Genomic DNA, 21,728 nt, shown 5'->3' with positions numbered 1-21,728 from the left:
TTTTTCTTTTTTGCTATACTATTTTCACAACCACGGGTGTGCTTGCTAGGCAATATAACCATCACAGAAGCAAACGTGAGGCAGAATACTGGTAAGGAAAAACAAAGCAAGAGAGAGCTACCAGATATACAGACAGGCTCGTTCCACAGTCACTACTGCATTTTCAAGCGCCAAGTATGAACTGCACATTTTTGTTCAGCTAGAAAGGAGAGAGGGTTTCTTTTTTTTTTTCTTTTTTCTTTCGGTTTGTTTGAAATCAGTGCATGAATGTTTCTTTTCTCATTTCAGCAGATGGACAAACAGATGGACACTACGGCTATGTGGAATGTTCGAGGGAGAAGGGGGGATACTGTGAGACTGGTAGGCCTGGCTATTCTTGACTCTCCCCATTGCAGTGTTCATGCAACTTCCCTGCAGCACAGGGTCTTGCTGAAACATGTCTGTGAACTTGACTGGATGGGCACACTTGGGAGAGCTGGTGACAGGTGCTAACAAGCATTATCAGGGCTGGTTGCAATAAAGAGAAAGCATGGATATTTTAAAATACTTTTTTGATTCAGATCTTGGTACGACTGGAGAGCAACCACTGTGCAGAGAACTGGAGGAAGACAGAACTGTGACGTGGGAAGCTCTTTTCGACTCTCTGAAGCAAGGCTGGCTCACTCAAGCGCTCACCAACGCCTCTCACCCCCTCCAGGGCCCCTGTCCCTGCCCATATAGTATTAAACTAGAAACAAAGGGCCGAGAGAGAAATCAGAAGGAAAAAAACAATGTAAGGAAGCAGAAGGGAGGACAGAAATTTAGAGAGGGAAGAGAAAACCAAAGTCAACAGTCAAAAAAGGACAGTGGGGAAGAATGTTAAGATTTTCAAACTAAAAGGCCCCGAGCTAGGAAGAACCCAGACTGAGTACTTACTCCTCAAGTGAAAGGCAATCTCTGCAGAACATGATTCTTAAAAGGGTTCACCCAAGAACCAGATAAGGCCATTCCTAAGATACACGGCTTTTTTTCTTCTCTCGCTTGTGGTTTCAAGGAAAACAGATGCCACCACTGAGGCGCAAGTTGCCAGTCAGTAACACGCTGCTGTAGGAAAGGGGTTTGAGTCACGAGTGGTCTATGAGCACTGGACCTTTTCATGGTGTCATAACCCAGTTATCTGCCACAAAGAATGTTAATTTCTGGCTTCGAGTTTCCTTGGAGGAAGGCGCTGTGGCCATCTGCAGTCAGCAACTTTGGAGTGGCAACAGCCCCAACCAGTCAAGGGTCTACAAGCCCTGAACAGAACGGGCAGAATTACTGTGAATTACGATGAAACTCGAATGCCAACCAAGGTGTCTCACTCCAAGTCCCAGTGTCACAATATAATCTCTATAACTTTCTGTACAACTTTACAATGGAACTGTATTTCAGTGACTATTTTGATATTGGATTAAACTTTCCAAAAAGTTACACATAATTCAGGTCTATTTTTTTTTTTTCTACCAGTAAGAGTTCTGCTAAATTACAAAACCCCATAATCACAGTGTTCAGTTTTTTAAAAAATTAAACACAGTAATCCTGTCAATGTTAATCGAAATCAAAATTTGGGAATGCCGTGGCATTGATGTGACCAATCTGAGTTTTTGATACAAATACCAGCTGTTTATCCCATGGACCATTTTCGCTAGGCTGAGGCTGTGAAAAATTGGAAGTCGACGTACGATTCTTTTTTTTTTTTTTATCGCACAAAGGGGTATATGTGGAGGGTACAGAGTGACACTGAAGAGATCACGCAGCACGACAGACATTAGTTCTCTCCCTCCCCAGTATCGCCTTCATCTCCCTGGTTTTCCGACGTCCACAGCTGTAAGAGAAAGAGAGCTATGATCAAAGCAGGCCTACCAAAACTGTCCTTGGGGAGGTGGCCCAGTCTGTATCACCTCATCTCACTCAACTGTTTAAAAAATTCTTCCTCTATTACTGTAGACAGTGATTGCAAGGGTCGGACTTTCAGCAGGCCCTGATAAGCAAATGAACAAAAACTTGAACTGTACTCACAGGGTAGAAATCCCCTCTTGCGTCTTGGGCAGGACTGACTTATGAGGCAGAGGGAATAGGAATGAGCGAAAGCCTCCAGAGTGGTCACTGGTATGAGCAGTACTTACAGTGAGATTGTCCCTGAGCAACTGCATGATCAGGGTGCTGTCTTTGTAGGACTCTTCATTCAGGGTGTCCAATTCAGCAATTGCTTCATCAAATGCCTACAACAAAGAGCCTTTAGCAAAGAAGTCACAGGTGCCTTGGAACTAGTTTAGCCCAGTTCTTTCCCTGCGTCATTTCTCTCCCTGTACAGTACTTTGGGGGAACCAAGGCCTCTGTTACCTTGTTTGCCAGTTATGTCAGCAACCATATAACGCTGGTTTATAAAGCTTCAAGCAACAAATGACAAACATTCCTAGATAAGAAAACTTCACTGTACCTATTACTAGGTACTACTGTTAACCCGGCACACTCATTCTAAGCAAATTGGTATGATTTTTTAGTTATCAAAGACATTTCTAGTAATCCCTCTACCTTTTTCTTTAAGCTGAAACTCAAAAGCCCTGGATACAAGGGATAAATGGAGTACAGAAGTCCATACCACTAAATCTAATTCAATTAAGTGACAGAATTTTAAGCATTCATTTCACACACTTTTTTACTAATTAAAAATGTTTTCAATGACGTGCATGTTCAAAGACTGTAAAAATATGTAGAAATGGCAGTTGGGTTACTAAAGGTACTTTCAATACCAAAAAACCCACCAAGATCTGATTTCCTTCCTTTGCACAGCCCTAACTGCCAATCTTGGCACAAGGATGAAAGTGAACAGGAAAGGCCCATAGCCCAAAGCGTGACAAGAAGGAGCAATGCAAAGAATAATCAAACAACACAAAAATCAGCAAGACGTGCTGAGAAGAAATCAAGAAGTAATAGGTCTATATTTATTTCATAAAAGATGTACTCCTACCCCCAGAGAAATCTTCACAAAAGTCCAAGACAATTAGTTATGTTCACGTCATTTAAAACAAAGGGTACTAGAAAGCACTCGCAGCTTTACTATCATCAGAAACCCCAGAGTCTTTTCTTACCGTTTTTGCCAGGCTGCAAGCCTTTTCAGGAGAGTTTAGAATCTCATAGTAAAAGACGGAGAAATTAAGTGCCAGGCCCAGTCGAATTGGGTGTGTAGGCTGCATTTCTTTCTTACTAATTTCAAATGCTTCCTGGTAGGCCTGCTGGGAGTTCGACACAGTGGCTGTAACAAAGATAAAAAAGATCAAAGGTTGGGTCTTTCAGAGGTTGCATCATAGCTGGATCCACTATCAATTATTTTAGCAAACTGGGTTGGGAGCATATGTGCTATCAAACGAGGGGTGGGAAGTCTCTTGATTAACAAGCAGCAATTAAATGTTTACTCTAACCACGGACTATATTAAATGCTTTGAGGGAAAACAAAGACAATGGTGGCAAAGCCGACAAAAGCCGTTAGGAAACACAGAAACAACCTTGAACAAGAGACAGCATGGAGACAATATGCTCTAACGGAAAGATCATGGGCTTCAGAGTCAGACTCAAACCTGGAATCCCCAACTCTTGTTCACCGGGTGTGTGCTTTGGACTAAGTGAACATCTCTGTGAGCCTTCGGGGTTTCCCTATCAGAAAAAATGGATAGGAGTTCCTGTCGTGGTGCAGTGGTTAACAAATCCGACTAGGAACCATGAGGCTGTGGGTTCGATCCCTGGCCTTGCTCAGTGGGTTAAGGATCCGGTGTTGCTATAAGCTGTGGTGCAGGTCGAAGACGTGGCTCAGATCCCGAGTTGCTGTGGCTCTGGCGTAGGCCGGTGTCTACAGCTCCAATTGGACCCCTAGCCTGGGAACCTCCATATGCGGCGGGAAGCAGCCCAAGAAAAGGCAAGAAGACAAAAAGAAAAAGCAAAGAAAAAATGGACAGACTCCTGCCTCACACCCCCAGCATTGTGTGAGGAATAAGATACACAGTAGGTACTTAATAAGGCATAGCTGTAATTATCACCATTACAATCATGCATGAATAGGACAAAAGAAATGCATATTTACTATGGTGGTTTTACTCTATCAAACATTTTAAAGTTTCGCCTCTAAAAAGAGAATTCCCGGAGTCCCCATTGTGGCACAGCAGAAACAAATCTGACTAGTAACCATGAGGTTGCGGGTTTGATTCTCTGGCCTCACTCAGTGGGTTAAGGATCCTGCATTTCCGTAAGCTGTGATGTAGGTCACAGACACAGCTCGGATCTGGAGTTGCTATGGCTGTGGGGTAGGCCGGCAGCTGTAGCTCCGATTCGATCCCTAGCCTGGGAACCTCCATATGCTGCGAATGCAGCTCTAAAAAGCTAAAAAATAAAAATAAAAGAGAACTACCAAATAATCCTTAAAATGAAGGACTCTTTAAATGCATCACTGCACCAGACTTCTCATGCCCTTCACATTTGCTCCTTAGATACAGCTGTCCAGCCCCAGGACCCCGTTCATCATCGGTCAGCACGGTGCTGTGGCTCTTTAAATTTCTGACTACAAAACAAAAACTTAAAAAAATAAAAAAGTTACTTACTTTGTTTATTGTCTCCAGACGCCACCTCAGAAAGATATCTAAAATAATCTCCTTTCATTTTCAAGTAGAACACCTTACTTTCTGGTTGTGTAGCATTGGGAATTAGGTATTTGTCCAACAGCTCCTAAAAAATGATTCATGTTCTGTTAAGAATCTGGAAATATTACTTACGAGATGTTCAAACTATGTTTGAGACTCAAGATTCACACTACCACTCCTAAATGTCTTTTTGGAAGTTTGAAAAAAACGTAATTTTTATCCAGAGCTTTTAAATGATTTTTAGCCCAGGTCATAACAGATGCCTGTATTCATTCATTAAAAATCACTCTGACCATTCATAAGGGGTTGATTAAAGTACAGCCACACAATGGAATGCTACAGAGGCATTAAAAACGAGGATGCAGAACTACACTGCTAACGTGGAAAGGCTCTCACAAACAAGTCTAAGTGGGAAAAAAAAAGGAGATCGTGAATACCATGCGAATCTAATTTAATATTAAAACACGTATGTGTACACGCACACAAACACCTAGGGGAAAAGTCTGGAAGGATATTTACCAAGATGTTAATGGTTTTCTAGGTGGTAGGATTAGAAGTGATTTTTCATTTCCTTATTTATTTATACTCTTCTGCCCTATGCTTTTTAAAACAATGAACTTATTTCTGTAATTAGAGGAGGTTAAAAAAAAAAAAAAAAAAACTTTCCATTTTGGGAAAAAAAAAAGAAGAAAGTTTAGAATTAGTCAGACCTGGGTAGAAATCCCTCCTCTGCCGCCAACTAACTGCATGACCCTGAACAAATGACCTCATCGCCCTGAGCCTCAGTTTCCTCGTCACGGCATGAGGAAGCCCAGAAGCCAGCTCCTAGAGCAGTCAGGAGAAGAAATGAGCTGAGGTTCAGAAAGCGCTTAACACGTTGCCTGGCACGTAGTAAGCACTCCAAAAGTAGCTAATACTATTATTAATAATAAATTCCTTTAAACATTTATGCTTACAACAAAAGCAGTTCTGAAGGAGTCCAAGCTTCGTATACAGAGCAATATTTTCGAAGAGTTGTTTTAGAATGTGGCATCCTGAAAAACTGGTTAAGAGGCAGTAAGTACCATGCTTTTCTTCACATTCTCTCAGATGCTCTTATAAGCTGGTCTACAGTTCAGGAATTAGGGAACTTTCTTTTCTTGCCTCTGGAATGCATGCCATACTTCATCTGAACACCAGATGGACCTAACATTCAGGAATTAGGGCACCATTAACAACCCCCCCCCAATTACCAACGGGCAACAAATTCAGCCACGACACTTACACCACCGAGAGTCTAACAGAAAAGAGCAGCTCAAGGCAAAAGCTTAGCTGTAAGGGGGTTTCATCAAAAGTGAGAGGATGCAGGGGGCAGTAGTCGTTTTAATATTCTTTGCAGACAGACAGGGTGTGACTCCTCATGGGTTAAGGATGAGGAGCACTGCCTGGTGGCTGACAAGCTCTATACTGGTTTTCAAAAGAAAGGTGTCATGGGCAGTGACTCGGAGAGGCAGCCAGCAGGGGAGGAGGCAGATCCACACGTGTGAATTCCTTTTCTCTTCAAAGCGGCCCTCACCGTTCATTTTTACCTGATTTCACCCGGAAGACAAAGAAAGGTGCCAGTGGGCTCAGGATGCGAGGGAAAGACAACATGGCCATGATTTGCTCTGGGATCCGCACCCTCCCTTCCAAGCCCAGGTGAGCGCGTGAGGAGTCAAGCATCTGCCTGAGGTGTACACAAAACACAGGGGAGAGAATCCCCCCCAGACCCCTTCGGATCTGCCTTTGGAACGCAGGCCCCACCTGACGGAGGCGCCCAACTTTCCAAAAGGACTTTCCACAGTGCAGGCCTGACGGGGAGAGGCCGGCGGGCAGTCAGCTCTCTGCTCCTCTCTCCCTGACTGGGGACGGCATCGCCACTCAGGCCAACACGGAGAACTGCCTCTCCGAGGCTGCACCCATCAAAAATCCTGCCTCTCTGGCCTCGATTTCTAAAGCAAAGCTGGAGGGATGTTGACCAAGTGCTCCTGTTCTTCAGGGGTCTCTGGAAGGGTAAGCAAAGTACCCCATGAGTGATGAGCAACCTCTGATCAGTAAGAGGTGAGAGGGGGGGAAAAAAATCACTTTAGATGCTTAAAAATGAGCTGCAAATGGTGTGCGGCTTTCCAGTACAGTCAGACACCTTTCTTTCGCTCCTGAGCTGTTTGAAGGTCTGCATGTGTACATTAAATGAATACTATCAGAAATCCTTTGTAGGACAGAAACGCTGGCCTCTTACCAGAACATCGTTACAGATGTCCTGCAGCTCTGCCTCGATCTTCTCACGGTACTCTTTGCCCATCTGCTGCTTCTTCTCGTTCCTCTCTGTTTTCTGCTCGATGCTGGAGATGACACGCCAGGAAGAACGGCGGGCACCGACTACGTTCTTGTAGGCGACGGAGAGCAGGTTTCTCTCCTCGTTGGAGAGTTCGTGCCCCTGCTCCGTGACTGCCTTCATGGCCGCGGCCATGTCATCATAGCGCTCAGCCTGCTCGGCGAGTTTGGCTTTCTGTACCAGCTCACTTTTATCCATGGTCATTCCCTAGACCAGGAGCAAGAGGGAGAGAAAGCAAATGTCAGGCTTCAGGGCCTGGGAGATGCACGTGCAAATCTTCTGACCCTTCCAGAAAGAAACATACCTAAATGGGGAACATTTCCTACCAACGTCCTCAATGGTATTGACCACGGGGCTTACAGGGTTAAGTGCTTTGCTCAGGTGCTTTTACTGTTTTGGTCATTTTCGTTTCCCAGCAGTCCTACTGGAGAGAGATGCTCACAATCCCTTTCCCCTTTTTCGAAGTAAAGAAATGGAGGTTCAGAGAAGGCCAGGGCTGTGATGTGCCCAAGGGTCCATACGAGGTGGGAAAGCCAGAGCTCAAACGCAGGTCTCTCTGTCTCTCAGCTGTTTCCTTCCACTCTCCTAAGCTGCCTCCTTAATACACACAGACTGCCTACATCATTAGAAACTTGTGTTAAATATATGTCCTTTTCTTCTGAGACTTGTCTGGTTTTGAGCAAAGGCCACAAGAGAACTCCAGCTTCAATCAATCTTAAAGCAAAAGACACAACTTTCAGGGTTCTATCAGGCAGGGCCTATCAAGCAGCAGGTACCTAGAAAACAGGAGCCATTTCTATTTTAGCTTCTGCAATTCACCAACTTGGTCACAAGGACACACTGTCCACAAGAGCACAGACCAAGGGCAGCAGATGTGGCTTTCTCTGGCACCCGCTCCGCTACTTACAAGTGGTATGACCTTGGTCAAATCACTCAGCCCCTGAAAGCTTCCGTTTCCTAACGGGAGAATAAGAACATTACAGACCCTCCCGGGGCGGCCGTGAGAGCAAGCGGCCTAATCCGGGGGAAGGCGCTGTGCAAGGGTTAGAGCCTGACATACAAAGGCCAGGCACTAATTGTGTGTGGGGTACAAGCTGCAGAAAGAGATGGCCTATCACCAAGATGCACGGCAAGAGAACTATGAGCCAGAAATGAATTTAAGCTTTTCTAAAATAGACAAAAACTTCAGTGATTTCAATCTGTCATTTTGTCAAACTCTCTATACACCAATCAATGAATACTTCTTAAATTATTCACCTCACCTTAGTCAATTCTCTACTGCAGTCATCACCGTTAACAGAGAACGTAATCATTTTCGGATAACATGTAAAAAATTGTGTATTAACCCATAAGACTTTTATGTACTGCTGGTTTAAATTTCAATTATACACCCATCTGTGCTACAGTGTAAATATACACTAATAAGGTGTAAAAAGATAAAATACTACTTTAAACAGAAGTAGGACTATCACTATTTTTTTTCTTTTTTTTGGCCACACCCGCGACATGTGGAAGTTCCCAGGCCAGTGACTGAATGTGAGCCACAGCCATGACCCACACCGCAGCCACAGCAACACTGTGGATGCGCAACCTGAGCGCCAGCCAGGGATCAAACCCGTGCTGCCAGAGACAACGCCGGATCCCTAACCCGCTGTGGCACAGCTGGAACTCCAGAAATACCAGTGTGTTTAAAACAAATCTTTTTGTTACACATTCTCATAATTTCAAACTCTGGTTCTGTCTCAAAAGTCATTCCTGTATTTTCAAGGGAGAAATTCTATAGGCAGGACCCTACCACATAAAAATGTTTCATTAGATGGAACACGATTTTAAGATACACCCCAAATCTAGACAATTCAGAAAGCGTTCGTTTTCTAGTTCAGAACTATGATTTTTCTTCCCACCACTTATTATCTAAATCATATTCAGAGCTGTGTCCCATATAAGGCTCACTAATTCTAACCTTACACTCTGAAGCAAGTCTCACCTTGATTTGTCTGACAGCTTCACCCAAATCACTAGAATGAGACTGTAACAGAGACAACGATCCACCTGTTTCCCTACATTTCACCCACCCCCACACTTAGGAGGGGGTCAAACAGTTAGTTCTACCCAGTGAAACAGCAAAATGATGCTACTCCCAGGTGCTGGAAGAAACTGCAAGACGCCATCATGAGGGCGCTATCAAGAAAGAGCAGAGCTTCTGGAGCCCAAGTCCCAGAGGGACCGTGATACAGAGGCTCCTGCAGGCCCACACTGGACATGCACTGTGAAAAGGAGAGAAACCCTTGTTGGCCGAAGCCCCTGAAATGTTGGGGCAGTTTGTTACCGCAACGCAACCTAGTCTACTCTAACACAAGGACATCACAAGGACATTATTCAACCTCTTAAAATTATATGCTTTCCCCATATGTCTAACTTTCTTGATCATAAAGTCTTTCTGATCAGGATACAATCTCCATCATTAAATTACCCTACTTCATTGTCCCTTAAGGGAAGCCAACTTTCAACAAACTTTAGAAATATTCCAGTCTGTAGACTCATTCAAAGTTAGAGGTCACTTAGTTACCTGCTCTAAAGTTCATAAAACAGCATCTGTGCAACTCTACCCAGACAGATTCCAATTCATAAAGGTACCAGCCAAAGCCAATTCAAAGTTAAGCCACCCAAGCAGTGTTACAAAAGAGTAATGGATCAGCACTGCTAAAGGATGCCATGAACCTCTTTGGCCCTATTGGGCCCATCAATTAAGGCCCCCTAATATCCCTCCCAGCCCTCTCCTACCCCCGGGCACACTTCTCTCTTCCCAAACATTAAAAGTTAAACCATAGCTCTTTCAAGATTCCTGAGTACTCCTTGGAACCTCCCACATGTACACGCCCTATTTCTCAAAATAAAATGTGGCCTTTCTGGTTTGGGGCCAACTATTTCAAGCTTCTTTTGGGATTACTGCAAGAGCTCTTGGAGACAGAGAACCACCATGATATGGTAAAACCGAATGTATGCCTTAAAACACTTATCCATCTGCTTAAAAATTTTTAACTACACACACACACACACACACACACACACCCCTACCAACAGCTTACAACAAACAAAAATCCATAGCTCAATGTCCTGATGCTTACTGCTTATGTAACTTTTGACTTATATAACATGGATTTTGAAGCAGCAGACCAATTTCAACAGGAAATGGATTACACAACACCCAGCAGTTTGGAGGAAGGCAGCAGACAAGGGAGGAATGAAATTGTTCCTATTTCCACATCTCTAATAACCTCCCATCCATCACCTTCCCCACTGCTTTCAGTCTCTCATCATCTTTAACTCCCTTCAGGGTGTTATCAGAGCCATTCTTAAAGCTCTAATCACGTCACTTCCTGCTCAAAATTCTTTAAAGTTCCCTATTACCGACAGAAGAGTCAGATTTCCTCCTCTGTCAGGGAACGTCTTCCAAGCTATATTCCCACTTCCCCTAAAACCTGCCTTCCACACAGCATGTGCTTCTGCCACAACGGTTTTCTGACATGTGCTTGCTCACCAAGCCACGCCCTCTACCTGGAATGTCCTTCCCCATTTCTTCTGCATATAAAATTCTCAGAGCACAACACAAAGGGCATCCCCTCCCTCCATGAAGCCTTTCTCAAACTGCTAAAGCAGCTGTCTAATAAGACAGTCGTTGACCACATGTTACAATTGTACTGTTTTTATATATGGAATTAAATATTTAAAAATTACTAAAATTAACTCCCCCCTTTGTTTTCCTTTTTAAATGTAGCTACTAGATAATTTTAAATTACATGGGATTTGCATTCTATTTCTCCTGGAGAGCACTGCTCTAGGCTGGAAATATTTTCCCAAAGCATTTCACCTATACCTCTGTCACATTCCTCTCATCCCATTTCTTCAGCACTAAAATTATTTGTCTATATCCTTCAAGTCCCTTCCTACACCATCAACTCCTTTAGGGCACATCCCCCGCAGCACCTTGCATATAATCCGCATGAACAAATTTTCACTGACTGAACCAACAGATCCTAAAATTGCAAATTTAGTAGTTCTCTTCTCAAGTAAGTCAAAGCACCTCTTCTTCACAAGCACATGCAATCATTACATTCCTACCTCACTCCATGTACTCTGCACCCTAAAATCCCCCCCGCTCTTACTCAGTACCTTTTACGGACTCTCTTTGGCTATTTGATCAAATTTAAACTCTACCTGGCTTGTGGAGTCCTTCAGCATCTGGCTCCTCTGCACCTGTTAGGCTTTCTCACTCACTGTTCTCCGACATGCTCCTTTCTCCCAGGCTGGCTGTCAGGGCATACCCTTAAATGCCCTGCTTAAAACATGCCAGAAATTACTGCCACAGTGGCCCCCATCTAGAAAGCTCTCCTATTTACTTCCGGCCTCTGCACACTCTATGCATCCATCTAGGGCTAGAAAGCCTTCCCTGACCACCCCAGCCCCCACTGATCTTCCCTGTCTATGAATCCAAACGTGCTTGTAGCATCTTACACAATCCCGGCTTCTCCAGGCCTCCACTCTCTATGTCTACGGCACCGGTGATGGATGGTGTACCACTTACAGGGTCGTGTGTGTATGTCCTCAAAGGAAAGCTTCACATTTGTTTCTCATTTAACGCCTAAAACTTTGCCAAGTACAAAACTATACTCAAATAAGTACCTGTGAATGTTTTCAGCCAACCATTCCTGGGAGGCCGCCTGTATGTGGTGTGGCAGGAAGGCAAGAGGCCCGCGTGTAAGAGCAGGAGCTGCCACTACATAAGCCCCTGGGCTCCAGGCCTATCGTAGTCCTCCCATCTCTAACAGCAGCCACCTCAGAAGAGCTGCTGTGAAGCTGAGGGGCAGGCGATGAAAGAGTAAGTGTGGTGACCTTTTAAAAAAGCGCATAGTGCAAAACAAACTGGAATTATGCTATTCCTCTCACAGTACCTACACAAATGTCAAAGCCCACAAAGGTGAGCTTGAAATTTTTTTTTTTTAATATACAATCCATGAGAAGGAAAAACGGGTCTAGATTAATCTTGTACAGGAAGTGAGTATGTTACAATGTTAACAATCCTAGCTATGACTCCACCCCTCGATGTCCTGAAAAATGGACACACTTGTAAACCGTAACACTTTCATTAGTTTCTAATTACTAGATGTCAAGTAATGATGGTTTATAATCAGGACCTACTTTTCTCCTGAGACTTTGGAACCAAGAAAACCAACAGTAAGAGCCTTCCTTTACTCCTAAAAAGACTACAGTCAGGCTTGGCGCTAACAAGAGAGTCAGGATTCCAAAGCAGACAAATTTATGAGAGGCCACAAGGGGTCTAACCCTGCACTGGACCCAGGGATTTCCCAGATCAGGAAGACCCTGACATGTCTCAGAACAGAGTTCTTCAGCCCGAGCATCTCTCTCTTCTCAGCCATTGCAGGCGGCATTTCAGAGGATGGGGAGCATGTGCTGATTAAACCAGCAACTGCTCAGTGAAAATAGGAAACCACCCAAATATCTAATGGGGAGCCATTAAAAAGACATAACTGGTACAAGATTACATGGCCATCCAAAGATGGGATTTAATGTCATAGAAAGAGTTGTTAAAGAGGTGTAATGGGGGGGGAGCTTCCTGCACAACAGTCTTTCATTTGTATAAGATATCCCCTAAGGAATATTATGAAGGCTAGTTCTAAAAGTGCCCAGGAAATAATATAGCTTCCCTCAAATCAACGAAACCCTAAATCAGACAGTAAATGCTGAACCGCGTAGCCCCTTTACCTCAATTCTTTGCCTAAAGGACATGTTTCTAGCTAGGGGAGAAGCCTAGAGGTCATGTCCCAGTAGCCAGCAGCAGACATCCAAGGATAAGGGGGGGGAGGGGGAATGAAAACAAGAATGACTATCCATTGTCAGTCCACATTAAAAAAAAAAAAAAAAAAAAAAAAGGCACCGAAAAGTGATAGTGATGGAGTAGACACAGGCATTTTCAGAAGTCCCACTAAAGGACCACAGATAACGAGGGAAACTTAGGGAACACTGGGAGATCGCTGTAAGTAAGTAAACTGCTCAAAAAAGCCATCAGAACAAGGCAGCTTTGCTTCATTAGTGGAGCCTAGAGAATCACCTCAGGTCGTTGTGGTGGGGATGGAATGAGGCCTGCATTCAGAGTCAGACCACGGGCAGGAGTCTGAGGACCACCCTTCTGTGGATGTGAATACACACCTTACCAGTTATTAAGGAGGAGCTACTGCTCCCAGAAAGGAAGAGGGGGGCTTTTCCAACCCCCACTCCCCTTGGAAGATAAAACTGTAGCCCACCGGATACGGATCCTCCTAGGGGCAGAGCTTCTGGGCCTGCCTGCTTGCATCTCTCACAAGCGTCCTATCCTAATAAATCTATTTCTTGCCTATCACTTTGTCTCTCGCTGAATTCCTTCTACGCGGAGACATGAAGAACCTGAACCTCAGTGAGTCCAGGCACAGGGTGAGTGATTCTAATTTAAAACCTTGGGGAGTTCCCATCGTGGCGCAGTAGTTAACGAATCCGACTAGGAACCATGAGGTTGCAGGTTCGATCCCTGACCCTGCTCAGTGGGTTAAGGATCTGGCATTGCCATGAGTGGTAGTGCAGATTGCAGATGCAGCTTGGATCCCGCATGGCTGTGGCTCTGGCACAGGCCGGTGGCTACAGCTCTGATTAGACCCCTAGCCTGGGAACCTCCATATGCCACAGGAGCGGCCCTAGAAAAGGCAAAAAAAGACAAAAAAATAAATAGAAACAAAAAAAATAAAATAAAATAAAACCTTGGGTTCAAGTCCCAATCTGGGCTTAGGCTGGGTTCGAGTGCCGGCACGTGGGTTCAAGTCCCAATCTGTGTTCTGGCTAGGTTCAGGCCGTTAATACTGTCAGTTTCAAAAAGACCTCATGTCAATGATGGTATTAACTTTCTGCTATGTTGTGTTTTCAAGGAAAAGGACACCCTTAATTTCAAAATATTGAGCTTTGAGTTTACTACTTTGCTAGAAATTTAAAACAAAACACTATCTATCATGTGTCAGAATTACCAAAGGTCTAATATGAAATACATATGAGTGGGACCTGTTTTTAGGAAAGTACTACATATGACAAATCTGGGCTTCTAAAGAGAAATTGGGTAATCTGTAAAAACAATGTCTCTGAATCTCAGTTTCCTCAATGTTAAACAGAAACAGTAAAAGCTACCAAATTAGATAATGTACATAAAATGCAAAGACAGTGCTGGTCAAAGTAAAAAACGCAACAGGCGCACGTTCTTACCCTTAAGTTACTTCACACAAATGATTTAATGTGTGTTGAAATAACTGCAAATGAAAAAACCACCAGAGAAGTTCCCAACGTGGTGCAGCGGAAATGAATCCGACTAGGAACCATGAGGTTGCAGGTCTGATCCCTGGCCTCGCTCAGTGGGTTAAGAATCCGGCATTGAGGTGAGCTGTGGTGTAGGTTGCAGATGCGGCTTGGATCTGGCTTGGCTGTGGCTGTGATGTAGGCCAGGGGCTACAGCTCCGATTGGACCCCTAGCCTGGGAACCTCCACATACCTTGGGTGCAGCCCTAAGAAGACAAAAAAGAAAAAAAAAGAAAAGAAAAAAACCACCAGTATTTCCAAGAACTCCTTTTTTTGGAGTTCAGAATAGCATGGTCCTCCCGTTAGAGAGCTTAACTTCTAGGGTAGGAAGATGAGAAGGAAGCACGTATCTAAGGGCTACAAAGCTTCTCCTTGAAGAAGCAATCATGTAGAATTCAAGAGAAGAGGTTTAGTTTTAACTAAACTAAACCTGGAAGGGTTCTGTGTAGGAGAGAATGGGGCTCCAGGAAGGGACACGAAACACAGATGGATGAATGAATTACATGTATGTTTTTCTAGATGAAACAAACTGCAGGCCAAAGTAAAGGAGGAAATGAGAACAGTTACAAATCTGGAGAGAGGAAACTGACAGGAGCTTCTTAAAAACCTAGCTAAAAGGTGCCATGGGGTAAGGAACTGACAGTAAACTTTGCACAGCCTTCGCTGGTGTACCATCCAGCCACAGCAGCCACAGCACCATCAAGTCAAAGTTTCAGTTCTGGAGTCACTGCGGAAAGAAAAAGAGATGCCAAGCTACAGTGGGAAGAAGGACTGAGAAAGTCAGTGGGACCAGGTGTTTAGTGGGTGTTACCCGGAAAAAATGAAGTACTCCGGGCTCTTAAAGAAGTTCAACTACTCACTGAAAAACACCCGCTCGAAAAATGTCTGTGTTCGGAGTTCCCATCATGGCTCAGTGGTTAACAAATCCACCTAGGAACCATGAGGGTGTGGGTTCGATTCCTGGCCTTGCTCAGTGGGTTAAGGATCCAGCGTTGCAGTGAGCTGTGGTGTAGGTTGCAGACGCAGCTCGGATCCCGCATTCCTGTGGCTCTGGCGTAGGCCGGCAGCTACAGCTCTGATTAGACCCCTAGCCTGGGAGCCTCCATATGCCATAGAAGTGGCCCTAGAAATGGCAAAAACACAAAAAAATAAATAAATAAATAAAATAAAAAATGCCTGTGTGCCATTCTACACACAAAACTCAGAGTCCTGTAATAAACTTAATTCCATTCACACATTTGCAGGCTCTCTGTTAGAAAATGAGACGCACCATGTCTAAAACACAAGGCAACAGCCCTGATATCCAACGAACACTGACTTGCAGAGGGAAACATCACTTCTATTTCAAAACCCCATTCCACTTTCTAATCAGCTACTGAGTATCATTATTACGTATAATTAGCCAGAATTAAACCTAAAACAATGATGGTGTTTTATGCCCAAGGTCACACAATGTGAAGCAACAACAGATATGACATAAATTGATCTCTTGGCCTGGAAGTAATCAATAAAACAGAATACAACAAAAAGTATGCTAACTCTGATCCATAAGGATAATCCAACTGGTCAATCTTGTGAATAGGTGTCAAAGGCTTTGGGCCAACCAATTTAACGCAAAGACCCAGTCCAATTTCTCAGTATCACGTGTCAACTCAATAGGTTATTTGACCTCTCTGAGTCTCAGTTTCCTCATGCATAAAATAGGCAAATCTACATAGGGTTCTGAGTAAGGAGTAAATTAGTTCATGATGCAAAACACTGAGCAAGTCTCTGCACACTGTAAGCACTAAAATGGCAGCCACAGTACATTTCACACAAAAGTCTATTAAAAAAAAATGGTTAGCCACTGAAGGGACACTTATTACATGCCTCATTTCTTTTAAAGCCAAGTGGCTTTCTTTAAGATTGTTAAAGGAAAGGCACGTGTTAATTTACCTATGCCTATTTCTTTTCTGCCTTTCTTCTTTTTTTTGGCCACACCTGCAGCAATGCCAGATCCTTAACCCACTGAGCTGCAAGGGAACTTCCACCCATGCCTACTTCTAAAGAAACACTTTTCACTGTTTAGCGTAAATGTCTTTGTTGACTCCCACGCTAGACTGTGAGCTTAAGGTAGGAACCCAGACTGTGTTTGGGCACCACACATAGCACAATGCTGGCTACCCTGAATGTGAAACTACCTGATCAACCAATGCACTTTTTTTTTTTTTTTTTTTTTTTTTGGTCAACGCCCACAGCATGGCTTGAGCCAGGATGGAATCAGTGCCACAGCAGTGACAACACCAGATCCTTAACCCACTAGGCCACCAGGGAACTCCCTGATGTGCTTTTTAAAGTGAACAAGGTTGCAATCTCCTATGTGGACAGAGATAAAGAGACTACATCTGACCTATAAAACACAGACTAATTTATATTCTGTCCTGGCTTCCTCTTTGCGAAGAGCCACCTCAGTTCCAATCAGGAGACAACACTATGTTTTCTGACCAGTCGTTTCTCAGGTACCAATCGCTATATTTATAGATTCAAACTGAATTTCAAAAAGCCCTTGGACTCCTCTAAAGTCCAACCAATTAGCTATACAAAAAGCCATTGGTTTAATAAATAACAACAAAACCCCCCATCATTTATGATCTGCCTAAATGTGGAGTTAGGAGTTTATATCAACACCTTTAATCCAAGTATCCTATGAGGTAGGTGTCATTGTCCTCTTTTGTAGATGCCAATTACCTTCCAAGGTCACAGAAGTGTATCTAGTACATGCTCTTTCCTCTATGCAGCACCATCTCCTAAAGATCAACTGTGATATTCAATGGTTAATTAAGGAAAAGAGAGAATGAACAATTTTCCAGAGAATCATACAAAGTTATTGCAGTGAGGTTTGAGAATTGGATTTAATTTATCAAGCTTTAAAAATCAAAATCAAATTGGCAGTTAAAAACATCAATGCCAAAAACTCATCAAAATGTCAAACAAGCTTTAAGGAGAAGTTTGTGGGCAAACAATAACAATGGCCAAGGCTCATATCCACTTTACTGTCACCTCCAATCTCTGTCCTGGTCAAGGCCATTCAGAAATAACTTTTATTGTTGAGGAAAAACAATGAAATAAACTAACCAGCACAGGAAAAAAACTTCTATGATAGAGAACTGGCTAGATTATTAAAAAAAAAAAAAAAAAAGTCACCTTACTAACCTATAGTCTGCTGGAAGCCCCTTGATCTCAAGGCCATCAATCAATTTCATCTCATTTTAAGTATCAGAAACGTTTAACCATGCCTATGTTGGATCTTTTAGCAGAGAAAGCTGAACAATTTAGCACTCACATGATAGAAAGTACTTTTGTTCATTCTTCCTCCCTAACTATTCCCTTTAGAAAAATTCCCTCAGGAGTTCCCGTCGTGGCGCAGTGGTTAACAAATCCAACTAGGAACCGTGGGGTTTCGGGTTCGATCCTTCCTGGCCTTGCTCAGTGGGTTGAGGATCCGATGTTGCCATGAGCTGTGGTGTAGGTCGCAGATACAGCTTCGATCCCATGTTGCTGTGGCTGTGGCTGTGGCTGTGGCCAGCAGCTGTAGCTCCGATTAGACCCCTAGCCTGGGGACCTCCATATGCCTTGGGAGCAGCCCAAGAAAAGGCAAAAAGACCAAAAAAAAAAAAAAAATTCCCTCAAAATCCAGCTCATGGTTTCTCCGCCATGACAAACAGAAGACTAAGATCTATTCGTGTAGAGATCAAGATGGTTCTAAAGCTTGAAAACGGCTATCATACAATTTCTTGCCTCCTGGCCAGTGTGAATTGTCATCCTCTGTTCCTAGAAAAATGTACGAACCCAGGAACTTAAATTCCCTTTACAAGTAAATGTTAGTTCATTCTCCAAGCTATCATTTAAAGGAAAATTGCTTACTTTAATACCACTGAAAGAGCAGGCAGCATAACAGGACATTATAATTTAGAATGGTTCTTCTACTACCTATATAGATATAAAAATATTTGGTCCTAACCAAATTCTATTACAACTACCTAGGATTTGATAAATCAGTGTGCCACAAACTAACAGATGAATTTTCTCCCTGGTATGAAGCAAATACTAGAAAAGCTGGGTTTTTCGCAAGCTTGCTTCCTAGTGCACACTAGCAGTATCTTCCCTGCATGCCAGAAAGAATATATTCCTTCCCAATAAATTACATCTTATGTATTTTCAAAAATTGCTAAAATTCTTGTCCAAATACACTTTCTTGGATAAAATACATGTAAAGAAAAACCAACTACTAAATGGTGTTCACCTGAAACATGTGAATTGTTCTACCACAAGAAGAAATCTATCATTAGAGCCAGACTGCCTGGCTTTGATTCCTGGCTCCAACACCTACCCAGCGAGAGGTGTGTGTGTGTGTGTGTGTGTGTGTGCGCGCGCGCATCTCCTCAGGGAAATTATTTAACTTCTCTGTGCCTCAATTTCCTCAATTGTAAAATGTGGCTAACAGTATTTACCTACCACTGGTTGTTATGAAAGCTTAGTTAATGTGTATGTGCTGAGAGCAACACTCAGCACATATAAATGGTAGCTAGTCCATATATGCATAATATTCATGAATACAATCAAAACATTTACCAAACATCTAGTTAGATCTCACACCTTGATTTTAATTATTGAGTCTGTCGCAATAACACATCAAACACTATTACCACTGGCACTGGTCAGATGAGAAAATGGGCTCAGAAAAGGCTGAAGAGGCTCTACACAAAGTTCAATTTTATCATGATGTATCATTCTTTGAAAGCAACATGTATACAAAGAGGATTGGGTCTCCTCAGAATGTAATCAAGGCAAAAAGAAAGCCCTTAATAGTGAACCCTGTGATTCAAACACAAAACTAGAGGCTTATATTTAACAATTTACAGTTTGTGAGAAAGTCTCTTGACAACTCTGGAGATAGAAAAACCAAGCAGCAGAGATTAAGCTGCACACGGCTAGAAAATGCTGCAAACACAACTGGAATCAAATTTACCTGACTCCAAGTCCAGTGCTCTCTCTGCTTCAACAGCCACAGCCAAATGGGTAAAATGCACTTTTTGCAGCGGCCCGAATCTCTGGAGACTCTGCCTTGAGAACTGGCATTGTGGGAATTTGCTCAGCCTGGTTTTCTGCAGGCTGCTTCCAGATCTACAGAGCTCCAATTCTAAAATGGCTTCAATGTAATGCAAGCACTGCATGATGGGAAATGTACAGAAGATTATAGGGTAGGAGCCATACTCCAGGGGCTGACGGGCCATAAATATTTGCTACTGATGAATGAGGATATTCAACCTGAAAACCAGGTGTGTGGTCTAGGCCAAAGCATCTTATTTCTCATAAAGACTTCGTGGGTTAGATGGATGAATGGTTTCTTATCTCACTGAAAGGAGAGACCAGGAAAATAATTCAGCAGTTGCTTCTGGATTATTATTAGCCTTCCACTGTGAAGATCACCTGTACAATTCTAACCTGGGTCCAGTCAAATTGACAGATATTACCCTCACCACCTGTGCTAAGAACACAGATCCAAGAAAAATGAGGGCCCTGACACGTTCCTAGATAAGAAAAGGGGTGCTCTGGAAGCAGTCAAGAAGGAAATGACCAAGAACCAAGTAATATTAACATATATAAATTTCTAACATGAAAATGCAAAAAACTGAGTACCCACGTGTCTGGTTCTATAAACCACATACGTGTGCGGTTTCATGTGAACAACTGAGACAGAGTGAGAAATGCAGACAATTTTCACATTCTTCCAAGTGCTTCATCCTTCTGTTCTGGCTCCTGTAGCCGCTTGATTGCCAAATTCCGTCTCCCACACAGGGCAAGCAAAATCAGAACCTGATGCCATCTAGCCTTACCAAAGGGAAAAGCAGTGACGGCAAGGACAAAAGACATGAATTTTCACAGAAAGGTTGGCAAACTGTCTTACCAATACTGCCGCCTTTGAAAGCCCCATTACACGTGAGTTCTCCATTTGCAAGAGACAAAGATGTATTCATCTTGGGAAGAAAAGGGGCCTAATCACACCCACCCCTTCTCCACCACCGGGCAAATTTCAGTCCTAAAAACGTGCTAGCCCACAGTATAGGGGAATTTGGGGCGAGGACAAAAGAGACTCTGGCATTAAATGATGGGAAATAACGTGGGAAAATATTCCGATTCTCAACCTCTGACATTTTTTATTTATTTTTTTTTTCTGGGGGTCCGGCCTGACTCAGTAACCGGTTCCACCAAACGCATTTTCTCGATTCAAACCTCAACCCTGTGCTTCCTAGGGAATCTCGGGTTCTGTCAGGCTCCCGCACCAGCGAACGATGATGAAATGGCTTTACTGCAAAGTGGGAGGGGGTCTTCTCTCTGCTCTCTCCCAAGGTTAAACCCCTTACCCATCCAGAGGGAGTCGAGCAGGGCCATTGCGGCTCAAGAACTCGCCTGCATTTGGTTAAATTTCATTTTTGGGAACCGGAAAGCGAGGCGCAGGGGGTGACAGGGCTGAAAGGGTCGGTTCTGGCTGCTCAAGGCGCAGGGAGGGGTCTCGAGGGAATCGAAGATGGGTGATGAGGGGCGGTCAGGGGTCCGGGACACGATTCCCTTCCGGCCCGGCACAGAGCCGCACCCCGCCCGCCGGGCAGGGCCGCAGGCGGCGAGGGCGGCCGGGGCCTCTCCCAGAGCTAAGGGCCCGGCCCCGGAAACAGGGAGGGGCCGCGGCGAGGCCGAGCCCGCGCCGCAGGCGGCCGCACGGGGCTGAACAGGCCGCGCGCCGCTGCCACCCGGGCCCACCTGCGGGTCGCCCTCGTTGCTGCAGCCGCCGCCTGTGGGGGGGGTAGTTTGGAGCTTGGGCCCCTGGGGGCCCCGGGCGGACCCCGCGCCGCACTCACCGTGGGAGGGCTGCAGGGGGCAAAAAAGCTTGCGAGCGGAGCTCCCGGCGCGGTGACCGCTTCTTTCCCAAGCCCACTCCTCTGGCGGCAGCGGCGGCAGCTGCAGTGGCGGCGGCGGCAGCAGCTACCCCGGCTCCGGAATCGGCGGCGGCGGTGGCGGCGGCTCCACTTCCGCTCCGGTCACCACTTCCGCTTCGGCTCGAGCCCCGCCCCTGAGCCGTCTCCTCATTGGGTGAGCAGGGCACGGGGTTGCCCCGGCCGCCCGAGAGGGGCGCGGACAGAGGGAGGAGGAAGGAGAGCTAAGGGCCGGGATGCTGCGGCCGGGGGGAGGGCGGGGGTCGGGGTAGGGAGCTAGGAGGAGGCGGGTGTAGGGGGACGGAAATGGGGGCGGGGAGCTGAAAAAGGAGGTGGGCGGAGTGGAGGCGGGGCTGAGGGGGG

The 21,728-nt window shown here is 44.6% G+C and overlaps 1 protein-coding gene across 1 annotated transcript; it reads right to left on the bottom strand.

Moving 5' to 3' along the window:
• Positions 1,703 to 21,509, bottom strand: YWHAB (tyrosine 3-monooxygenase/tryptophan 5-monooxygenase activation protein beta). Its single transcript, XM_005672961.3, has 6 exons — positions 21,291 to 21,509; positions 6,907 to 7,209; positions 4,611 to 4,734; positions 3,111 to 3,274; positions 2,145 to 2,240; positions 1,703 to 1,843 (listed from the first exon to the last, which is right to left on the bottom strand). Exons 2-6 carry the CDS (start codon positions 7,204 to 7,206, stop codon positions 1,787 to 1,789), a joined length of 741 nt encoding a protein of 246 aa, XP_005673018.1. The 5' UTR covers positions 7,207 to 7,209; positions 21,291 to 21,509; the 3' UTR covers positions 1,703 to 1,786.

Source organism: Sus scrofa, chromosome 17 (assembly GCF_000003025.6).
Source record: "Sus scrofa isolate TJ Tabasco breed Duroc chromosome 17, Sscrofa11.1, whole genome shotgun sequence".
NCBI lineage: Eukaryota > Metazoa > Chordata > Mammalia > Artiodactyla > Suidae > Sus > Sus scrofa.
The sequence above is the reverse complement of the archived record's forward strand: the minus strand, read 5'-3'. Positions and strand labels throughout refer to the sequence as shown.